The sequence below is a fragment of the Chiloscyllium plagiosum genome, chromosome 10, assembly GCF_004010195.1.
Source record: "Chiloscyllium plagiosum isolate BGI_BamShark_2017 chromosome 10, ASM401019v2, whole genome shotgun sequence".
NCBI classification, from domain to species: domain Eukaryota; kingdom Metazoa; phylum Chordata; class Chondrichthyes; order Orectolobiformes; family Hemiscylliidae; genus Chiloscyllium; species Chiloscyllium plagiosum.
In genome coordinates, this window is record NC_057719.1 from 2,207,773 (window position 1) to 2,219,113 (window position 11,341).

The following is an 11,341-nucleotide window of genomic DNA, read 5'->3' on the forward strand; positions in this document are numbered from 1 at the left end:
CCACACCGACCCTCCGAAGCACAACCCACCCAGACCCATTCCCCTACATTTACCCCTTGACCTAACACTACGGGCAATTTAGCATGGCCAATTCACCTAATTTTTGGACTGTGGGAGGAAACCGGAGCACCCGGAGGAAACCCACGCAGGCACAGGGAGAACGTGCAAACTCCACACAGTCAGTCGCTTGAAGCGGGAATCGAACCCGGGTCTCTGGCGCTGTGAGGTAGCAGTGCTAACCACTGTGCCACCGTGCCTGGAATACTGCAGTGTCTAGGTTGCTGTATTTCAGACAGGGCAGTAACCTGGAGCCCCATCCATCTACCCTTCCATTGACCTTCAGCTCCCACCCTTCAATGCAGCACAGATGGAATGGCCAATCACTAAACAAACAGTGACTCGGCTTTCTCGCCGTGCCAGACCCATGCTCTCGGACACTTGAGTATAAAGCTAAGATTTGGCCATATTGATGTGGGAGCTCAGAGCCTCCGATTAAAACTGGATCAGGACAGCTGGCCGAGTTGTCAGGCTTGTTATGACACACTTCCGGAGCAGGTGGGTCTTGACCTCAGGCCTTACGGCCCAGAGGTAGGGACATTATCGCTGTGCTGCATGAGCCTCTGAGTTATTAGATTAGATTAGATTACATTACATTACATTACAGTGTGGAAACAGGCCCTTCGGCCCAACAAGTCCACACCAACCCCCCGAAGCGCAACCCACCCATACCCCTACATTTACCCCTTACCTAACACTACGGGCAATTTCCCATGGCCAATTCACCTGACCTGCACATCTTTAGATTGTGGGAGGAAACCGGAGCACCCGGAGGAAACCCACGCAGACACGGGGAGAACGTGCAAACTCCACACAGTCAGTCGCCTGAGGCGGGAATTGAACCCGGGTCTCTGGCGCTGCGAGGCAGCAGTGCTAACCACTGTGCCACCGTGCCGCCCACACTTAGTCTAGTGTTTGACGATGATGTCATTTTAAAAGGTTATTTTGTCCTTGGCTGTTTGCAAGAGAGGTCATGAGGCCGAGGTGCTGAAGAGTCTGGGAAGCGGCTAAGTTAACAATTGAATGGGAGTGGCAGTTCTCCCAGTTCACAGTTTTTCCAGTTTGTTTTTTTAGCTGTTGGCAGTCATAAGGTGCAGGAGTCCAGGGGAGTTGCAAACTTCAGTAAAGAACTCCTCTGACCTTCTCCTGAAATCTTTCTGGATGTTGTTCTCTCCTGCCTGCAAGAATCTGTGTTTGAATTCCTCTTTTTGCCAAGGGGTGCGTTTAAGACTTAGATTAGATTAGATTAGATTAGATTACAGTGTGGAAACAGGTCCTTCGGCCCAACAAGTCCACACCGACCCGCCGAAGCGAAACCCACCCATACCCCTACATTTACCCCTTACTTAACACTACGGGCAATTTAGCATGGCCAATTCACCTGACCCGCACATCTTTGGACTGTGGGAGGAAACCGGAGCACCCGGAGGAAACCCACGCAGACACGGGGAGAACGTGCAAACTCCACACAGTCAGTCGCCTGAGGCGGGAATTGAACCCGGGTCTCTGGCGCTGTGAGGCAGCAGTGCTAACCATTGTGCCACCGTGCCGCCCACAAGACGTGTTACTCTATTGAAGCAATTAATTGGTAATAGTTGCTGTATTACATCAGTTAGGTTTTCCAACAGTTCAACTATCCTGAATTCTGTTTTCTTTTGTTTGTGCTTTAACTATAGCGTTTAAATAAATTTTGTTTTGCTTAAAGCTGAGTGGTTTGACCAGCTGCATGACACTTGGAACATCCACTTCACATCTCCCTTTAGAATAAGAAAAAGTTAAGGTCTAGGCTACCTTTGTAAAATATTTTGAGGGTGTTCGGGCCTGACGCCACCATTTGCCCACACTGTATTAATTTTCACTGAATTCCAATTCCCAAACTGCTTCTGATGGAATCCGAACAGATCATTTGAACTTTCCAAAGACTTCTCCCAGAGAACCATGTGAGCTTTTAACAAAGGGGCATCATACTGTCAAAACAAACCATTAACAAAACAGGGCGCTCAGCAGGAGGGGCAGCATCTACACAGTTAGAAAGCCGAGTCACTGTTTGTTTAATGATTGGCCATTCCATCTGTGCTGCATTGAAGGGTGGGAGCTGAAGGACAATGAAAGTGTAGATGGATGGGGCTCCAGGTTACTGCCCTGTTTGAAATACAGCAACCTAGACACTGCAGTATTCCTTCAGTACTGCTCAGTCGGTCTGCTATAGCACCTGACTCAATGGCCATAACTCTCTCGAGGGAGAGTGTTACTGAGTCATAGTTGGTACTCGCTGTCAGTTTGTAATGTAATGTAGTAGTTTGGAGCTGCATTTGTGTCTTGCCTTCTCTCTGTATGGGAAGCAGTTTATCTTATTTCATATTTTGTCTTTTCAGCTGTCTGTACGGGTGGCAAGGGCAGTTCTGTGACGAGTGTATCCCGTACCCAGGATGTGTCCATGGGACGTGTGTCGAGCCATGGCAGTGTAACTGTGAAACCAACTGGGGAGGGCTGCTGTGTAACAAAGGTATGTGTGCACCAAGCAGCTTTACCTGGCCTGAGCTGTACACACTCAGGATGGAGAGGAGGAGGAGGAAGATGTTTAAGACAGCGTTTACTTGATGAACATGTCAGCTTTTCGCCCCTTCGTGTGTTTGCATACACTCTTGTACAATATTTGTGTATGTTTTTAAGTTGACATCTATTGAACACAGGTATATTAAAAATCATTCCAGGACACTACAGTGGCTGTAAATATTACCTAGGATTAATAAATATGAGCAGACCATATAATATAGGAGCAGAAGAGGGCCATTCATCCCATCATATCCGTTCCACCATGCAATGTAATCATAGCTGATTTGATAATCCTCAACTCCACTGCCCTGCCTTTTCCCCAAACCCTTGATTCTCTTACTGATTAAAAAGCTGTCTCTCTCAGCCCTGAATGTACTGAATGACTCAGTCACAAAAACCCTCTGTCATAAAGGACTACACAGATTCACTCCCCTCAGGTGACTGTCTGTGTGGAGTTTGCACATTCTCCCCGTGTCTGCATGGGTTTCCTCTGGATGCTCCGGTTTCCTCCCACAGTCCAAAGATGTGCAGATTAGGTGAATTGGCCATGTTAAATTGCCCGTAGTGCTAGGTGAAGGGGTAAATGTAAGGGAATGGGTCTGGGTGGGTTGCTCTCCACCCTTCAGGTTCTCTGCCTCTATTCCTGATGAAGGGCTTTTGCCCGAAATGTCGATTTTGCCTGTCCTCGGATGCTGCCTGAACTGCTGTGCTCTTCCAGCACCACTAATCCGGAATCTGGTTTCCAGCATCTGCAGTCATTGTTTTTACCTTTTTGCTCTTTGGAGGGTCGGCTCTTTGTTGGGCCGAAGGGCCTGTTTCCACACTAAGTAATCTAATCTAATCTAATCAGAAAAGAAATTCCTTCTCATTCTCAGCCCTAACTGGGCAACCCCTTACTCTGAGATGATGCCTTCTAGTCGTAGACCCTCCCACAAGAGGAAATTAATTTTTCGCATCTCTCCTGTCAAGTCCCCAAAGAATGTGTATGTTTCAATGAGGTTGTCTCTCATTCCTCTAAACTCCAATGAGTACAGGCTCGATCTACTCAACCTGTCTTCATAAGACAGTCCCTCCATATCTGGTTATCAGCTTCCCTGCACTGCCTTCAATACCAGTGTATCTTTCCTTACATACGTGGCCCAGAACTCTTCACAGTATTCCAGCTGATGTCTGACCAGTGCCTTGAACAGTTTTAGCAAGACCTCTCCTCTCTATTTTGTTATACTCCATTCCCTTAGAAATAAAGGTCAGTGTTCCATTTGCTTTCCTATTTCCTGTTAAATCACACATGAGGACTCCCAAATCCTTCCATGTGTAGCTTTCTGCAGTCTTTCTCCACTTAAATAAAATTGTTCATAAATTCAACAGGGAACCAGAGAGAAACTTCTTTACTGTGTTGAATAGATGGGCTCATTACCACGTGAATCCTCCAGTTGAACTTAAAGGGAAGCTAGATGAACCAATTATGGAAGATAGCAAAATATTGTGAAAGCTGGAAATAGTGGGGGAAATAACTGCTCACGGGTTCAACTCTGTGTGGAGTTTACACATTCTCCCCATGTCTGTGTGGGTTTCCTTTGGGTGTTCTGGTTCCTCCCACAGTCCAAAGATGTGCAGATTAGGCTGGATTGATCATGCTAAGTTGTCCCGTAGTTTCCAGGGATGTGCAGGCTAGATGGGCTAGCCATGGGGAATGCAGGGTTACAGGGATTTTGGGTGGGATCGTGAGATGCTCTTCAGAGGGTATGGACTCGATGGGCCAAATGGCGTGCTTCCACAATGTAGGGATTCTATGACTCTGTTCTATGATTCTATAATTCTTTATATATAGAACTATAAAATGATTATAGTTCTATAATTATTTCTGTGTTGTAAATGTAATGTAATATTTATTTAATAATTATGTGCCTGGGATAAATTTACACATTAGGACCTGTATCCTTTCGGGAACTTGAATTAACCGAGGTGTGGAATTTTCAGTCCGCTACCTAGCACCACTGATAATTCTAAAGACCAGCATGTGCTCATCAGAATCTTGCTGAAGTTCCTGTAACCTGACATTATTCTCGATGCAAATGTAACTTAACGAATAGAATCTATACCTTTGAAGTTAGGCACAGCGAGAGTTTCACCCACCCATTTATTAGTACGTCTCGTTGAAATTCCAGTCCTGGTCTTTATCCTGTCTTTGAGAAGATTAGCCACTTGAGTTACACATATATGATTTTGCAGGTCAATGTAAAATGTTTTTTGCTAACGGTCTTGTGGCTTTGAGTGCGCAGCGGTCGGGATAATTTGTAACCTCACTTCCTCTGTTCCTGGCTCCATATCCTGTGTGAATGATTGGATACCATGATATCATAATTCTACCAGGAAATGTGGTTCCAAATGGGCTTCATGTTTTAGAATTTTTTTTCTCCCACAAATTAATTATAATCTGGAGAACTCAGTGTGCCCTGTAGCATTCTTTGGGGCACACACAATCTTTTGGGACCTTTCTTTGTTTCATGTGTCCCATATTGTAAGAGTTACCTGCAGATATTACCTGTTTCTGAAAGAATCTTGTGTAGGTATATATGCTGTCACCAATCCCTCTTTTTAGTGCTAGTTCAGGGACTGACATGTACGCTTGAAGTCTTAGAAGGACAGGTTTGTTCTTAAGTAACAAAAAGGTATATTAGATTGTAGCAAGTCAGTAGATTGTAGAACAGTAAGGAGAGAACTACCTATTACCAGAATGCATGACTCTCCCCTAGAGATACCAAGTTAACCCAAACTGCATGGTTGATAACAGTAGAAGTAAGACTAACAGACCAGAACAGCTACATCAGTAAACTCACTAGAACTGGCAATCTCTTTCCCCAAGACAGTCATACAAAGCTTCAAACTTTTAGGCCAGCTGTCTTATGCAAATCACCTGCCAAACTCGGACTTCCCTGTTTAATCCATCACACAAAGTAGGCATCACTTACCACTGTCCTTTCTCTTTCCAAGTCTCTGGTTTGATAACGTCACACCAGCTTGGATACATAGATGACCTTCTGCTTGAGGATAAATGTCGAACATCTTTTGCTGTGAATTGTTGCGAATGTTACATGGATCACCATGTCCAGAGGATTTAAAAAAATTTCTTCTGAATGTGTGATAAAAGAAGATTGCTGAGGTGTGAGAAGTTGTCTTCTCTTTTCAACCTTATTGCCAAGCAGATCTGGCTTTACATTTCCCAGCCTGTGACATTGTCTTTTTGGTTGATGAGTCACCCTTGTTTTTGATGCATTTTCGAACTGGAAATTATCTGCTGGGTGGAGGATAGTAAAGAGTTCTTCCAACCATGTGAAGTAAATGATGTTTTCTTTGCTGGGAGTATTAAGACAATCTCAAACTCTAATGTAGGTGATTTGTTTTCCCCTCATTCATGGGATGGGAGTGTCACTGGCTGGGCCAGTATTTAGTGTCCATCCCTAATTATCCAGAGGGAAGTTCGGTATCAGCCACACTGCTGTGAGTCTGGAGTCACAGACCAGGTAAGGATGGCAGTTTCCTTCCCTAAAGGACATTAGTGAACCAGGTGGGTTTTTCCAACAGTCAACAATGGATTCGTGGTCATCATTAGACTCTTAATTCCAGACTTACTGAATTCAAACTCTACCATCTGTCATGTCAGGATTCCAATCCGTGTCCCCAGAATATTACTGGCGGCTCTGGATTAATTCCTGATGAAGGGCTTATGCCTGAAATGTCAACTCTCCTGCTCCTTGGATGCTGCCTGACCTGCTGTGCTTTTCCAGCGCCACAGTTTTCAGCTCTGGATTAATAGTCTAGTGATAATACCACTAGGCCATCACCTTCCCTTTTCAATTGGTGTGTGTTTCTGCTTCAGTGCACATTCTCTTGAGACCTGGAAAATTGTTATCTAGCTGAGATAAGATTGGTAATAGATGTTTTGTATAATGAGGGAGGCAATGATTGCTAGACTGTTAATCCAGAGACCCAGGTAATGCTCTGGGGACTTGGGTTTGAGTCCTGCCGGGATGGTTGGTGAAATTTTAATTCAATAAAAATCTGGAATTAAGAGTCCAATGATGACTGTGAATCAATTTCTGATTGTTGGGAAAAAAAGCCATCTGGTTCACTAATGTTCTTTAGCGAAGGAAATAGCCATCCACCCTTTCCTGCCCCTGGGCAATTAGGGACGGGCAATAAATGCAGCCCTGACCAGTGAGAAACTTGTCCTCTGAAGGAGGAAAAAAAATGTGTGGATTACTTTGCAGTTGCTTTTGGATAAGTTCTGGTCCTTCTACATCCTTTTGAAATTGGCCCACTTTTCCTACAAAAAAGACATTCTTGTGACTTTTTTCATTCATAGGATACTGGTTGAGCCATAATTTCTTACCCATTCCTAAATGTGAGCTGCTTTTTTGAACTATTTTCAGGCCTTGAGGTGTAGTTGTGAAAGAAAGAGTTCCAGGCTTTTGACCGAATGATTTTGAAGAAACGGTGGGATAAGTCCAAGTAAGGGTGGTGTTTGGCTTGGAACGGACAAGTGTCAGTGTGCGTGTGGGTTTGCTGTCCTTGCCTTTCTAGGTGCTAAGGTTTGCAGGTTTGTAAGATACTGCTGAAGGAGCTTTACTGAGTCACTTGCTGAGTGCATCTTGTAGATAGTGCACACAGCTGCCTCTGTACGTTGGAGGTGAAGGAAGTGAACGTTGACAGTGTCACTCTGGATCTCATTCAAGTGGCTGCTTTGTCCTGGAGGGTGTCATGTTTCTTGAGTGTTGTTGGAGCTGCACCCATCCAGGGCAAGTGAGAACATTCCAGCACACTCCTGATTTGTGCCTTGTAGATGGTGGACAGGTTTTGGGAAGTCAGGAGGTGAGTTACTCACCATAGTATTCCTGACCTCTGACCTGCTTTTGTATCCAATATTTATATTGTTTGTCCACTTCGGTTATTCATCAGTTATAATCCTGAGACTGCTGACGATGGGGAATTCAGTGACTGTAATGCCAAGGGAAGATGGTTAGATTCTCTCAGATGACCATTGACTGGCAGTTACGTGGAGTGAATGTTAGTTGCCATTTGTCAGCCCAAACCTGGATGTTGCTTCAGTATTTGGGGAGTTGCGAATTGTGCTGTGATGTGCGAACAACCCCCTTTCTGACTTTATGATGGAGGGAAGGTCACGGAGCTGTAATAGAGCGATGTTTGTGTGGTTTTGCTCCATCTTGGAAGTGGCCCCTAGCATCAATAGATTTGAAGACTCTGTGCGTTGGTTTGTCGTGTGACTGATTGGAGTGTTTGTACCTTATGAGGTTGATAGGTTTGATGGTCTTCTGGAGTAAATTTGTCCTTCTGTTCCCCAGATTCTTCTGTGGTTTTTCCGAATCGCAGCTTCTAATACAATCTGGATAGCCTTTTCCAGTGTGAGATCCTCCTTCGCTTGTTAAAGATCTGAAAGAGATGAATCAGAAAGTCCATCGACCATTCTGTCTCTGATTAGTTCTGGTTGAAATGCGCCATGTTCACAAGATTCAGACCATGTATAAAGATCATTTGATGACATTGTTGAAAGGTTTTCCTGGAAACTGTACTCTTGTATTGAATCTTACTCTTTCCATAATGCAATTGCTTCTTAAAGTAAAATACTTGTGAAATGCATTTATGATGGCATCAAAGGTATTAGTATCGCCTTGTAACTGTTTCTCTCTGACTAACAGTGGTCCCACAGAATGAGGCAGAATATTAACTTGTTCTGCATGCAGTTTGCTGCAGAAACCTTACACACAAGCCTGTCGCTCATAAATTGTCTCTTCCATGCTGACGAACTCTATCTGAAGTATCTGTAACGTGAATGTGCATGACCATATAACAGCTGGCTCCAATTTCTGTTTACATTGCTTCCTTTAAATTCTGAAAGCATTTTTTTTAAAAAAGTATACTGTTGTCCTGCTCTATCTACAGCTTTTCTTGAAGCTTGAATTGTGGCTTTGATTCAGTTTGTCACAGAATTTCTAGCATAAGAATTATTTTTAAATTGTAGATTAATGTTAATTACTGATAAAGGAGAATGCATTTTTTAAAAAATAAAGTGTTAAATTGTAATGCGTTGTTGCTTTAATAAAGGTTTAAAGCTCCTCTCTTCAATTCTCTGAAATTTTTCTGTATTTTAAGATCTTTAAATTTTGAAGGTATTCTTTTGGTGAACTTTGAAAGTTTATTTTTTAATGGTTTGAAGACTTAAAAACTGTTTGAAGCTGTCATTTCCTTATAAATTTAAAATTTTGGTTTGAAGAAGTGAAATGGAGGATTGGTTCTATGTTACTCTGCCTGGTGGGTTTTTCCCTGACCTTATTAACACAGTGGCTGATCCACACGGTTTCTACCTCTTCCCCATCCGACTTCTGCCTTCTTTAACCTGAAGAAAGACATTGTAGAGTTGTTGTACCTTCCAAATTCTTTTGGATCTCCAATAAAAATTTAATATTACTCAATAAGAGCTTTCTGTCTTCGGGTTTTAGGTACTAATAAAACTTGATTGATGGTTTACCTTAGCTCATAAAGATTTAACTTGGTTTGGAATCACGTTTTGCAGCTTATAATAATTTTAAATGGGGGAAACTATTTGTTTAATAAATGTACGATGGATTTAAGGCTTCTTTCAGTTTCCCAGCCCAGAGCTTTGTTGTAAATGTAAGTATTTTCACTGTTGCTCTACGAGACTGAAATTATTTCTGGATTCCAATATCAACCGCTTTTTTCTCTCTCAGATCTCACTCTAACTTTAGTGAGACTCCAGGTCTTCACAAGCTTTTAAAGAATACTGTTTTTCTCTGTTTCTAGCTGTTCGAAGATGCTGAAAGACTGAAGGAGAAGATAGACTTGCTGATGCTAACAGCTTTATCTGCTCTGAGTTGTTGGCTGCTGTTGTTATAGAGTCTGACTTGACCTGTGCTCCTCTTTAACTTTACTGGATTCTTAACAAGGCAGCCATCTTATTAAAATGTATTTGCTTTTCCCTTCCCTTTGGATAGCTGTGTATCGTTGTACTCTAAACTGTGACACTGTGTTGTCTCAGTTGAAGAAATCCATCATCAGTCTCCATCATTACCATGTTGTAAAGTGGTCAAATGGAACGTGTACCACTGTCAGTGTGTAGTTAGAGATGCCCATAGTTGGCACCTGACCCTGAAAATATCATTGTAGGGTAGGAATGCTGCAATCAATTTTTTTCTTGGCAGTACAAGTCTTGAGACTTAACGATGGTGACCAGGCAGAAGAGCGGCACGGTGGCACAGTGGTTAGCACTGCTGCCTCACAGCGCCAGAGACCCGGGTTCAATTCCCGCCTCAGGCGACTGACTGTGTGGAGTTTGCACGTTCTCCCCGTGTCTGCGTGGGTTTCCTCCGGGTGCTCCGGTTTCCTCCCACAGTCCAAAAGATGTGCAGGTCAGGTGAATTGGCCAGGCTAAACTGCCCGTAGTGTTAGGTAAGGGGTAAATGTAGGGGTATGGGTGGGTTTCGCTTCAGCGGGTCGGTGTGGACTTGTTGGGCCGAAGGGCCTGTTTCCACACTGTAATGTAATCTAATCTAATCTAAAAGAGCTAGTTCCTGGGTAACAAGCAAGGTTATTTAAATAGAAGTTAGTTAAATAGAAGTTAAGACCTTGTAGTGAATGAAACCATTGAGGAGCAGGTAAGCATGCTGGAACGGATAGAGGTTGAGGAAGCTGATGTGCTGAAAATTTTGACAAACATTAAGATTGACAAGTCGCCAGGGCCAGACCAGATTTGTCCTCAGCCGCTTTGGGAAGCGAGAAATGTGATTGCTTCGCCGCTTGCAAAGATCTTTGCATCCTCACTCTCCACTGGAGTCGTACCTGAGGACTGGAGGGAGGCAAATGTAATTCCTCTCTTCAAGGAAGGAAGTAGGGAAATCCCCGGCAGTTACAGACCAGTCAGTCTCACTTCTGTCATCTGCAAGGTGTGAGAAAGGATTCTGAGGGATAGGATTTATGACCATCTGGAAGAGCATGGCTTGATTAAATGAAGTCAGCACGGCTTTGTGAGAGGCAGGTCATGCCTCACAAATCTTATCGAGTTCTTTGAGGATGTGACTAGACAAGTTGATGAGGGTTGAGCGGTGGATGTGGTGTATATGGACTTCAAAAAGGCATTTGATAAGGTTCCCCATGGTAGGCTCATTCAGAAGGTCAGGAAGAAATTTAGCTGTCTGGATACAGAATTGGCTGACAGAATGACAGAAGACAGCGAGTGGTAGTGGAAGGAAAGTCTTCTGCCTGGAAGTCAGTGATGAGTGGTGTTCCACGGGGCTCTGTCCTTGGGCCTCTACTTGCTGTAATTTTTATTAATGACTTGGATGAGGAGATTGAAGGATGGGTCAGCAAGTTTACAGACGACACAAAGGTTGGAGGTGTCGTTAACAGTATAGAGGACTGTTGTGGGATGCAGAGATGGGCTGAGAAGTGGCAGATGGACTTCAACCTGGATAAATGCGAGGTGATGCATTTTGGAAGGTCGAATTTGAAAGCTGAGTACAGGATTAAGGATAGGATTCTTGGCAGTGTGGAGGAACAGAGGGATCTTGGTGTGCAGGTACATAGATCCCTTAAAATGGCCACCCAAGTGGACAGGGTTGTTAAGAAAGCATATGGTATCTTGGCTTTCATTAACAGGGATATTGAGTTTAAGAGTCGTGAGATCTTATTGCAG

The 11,341-nt window shown here is 43.7% G+C and overlaps 1 protein-coding gene across 1 annotated transcript in view; it reads left to right on the top strand.

The window, feature by feature from the left end:
- jag2b (jagged canonical Notch ligand 2b) overlaps positions 1–11,341 on the top strand; it is a gene marked incomplete at its 5' end in the record, with an annotated part of 150,438 nt that overhangs the window by 79,215 nt on the left and 59,882 nt on the right. Inside the window, one exon of the mRNA XM_043698422.1 lies at positions 2,433–2,563. Within this exon, the coding sequence (XP_043554357.1) occupies positions 2,433–2,563 (131 nt within the window). The remainder of the gene's footprint in view (positions 1–2,432; positions 2,564–11,341) is intronic.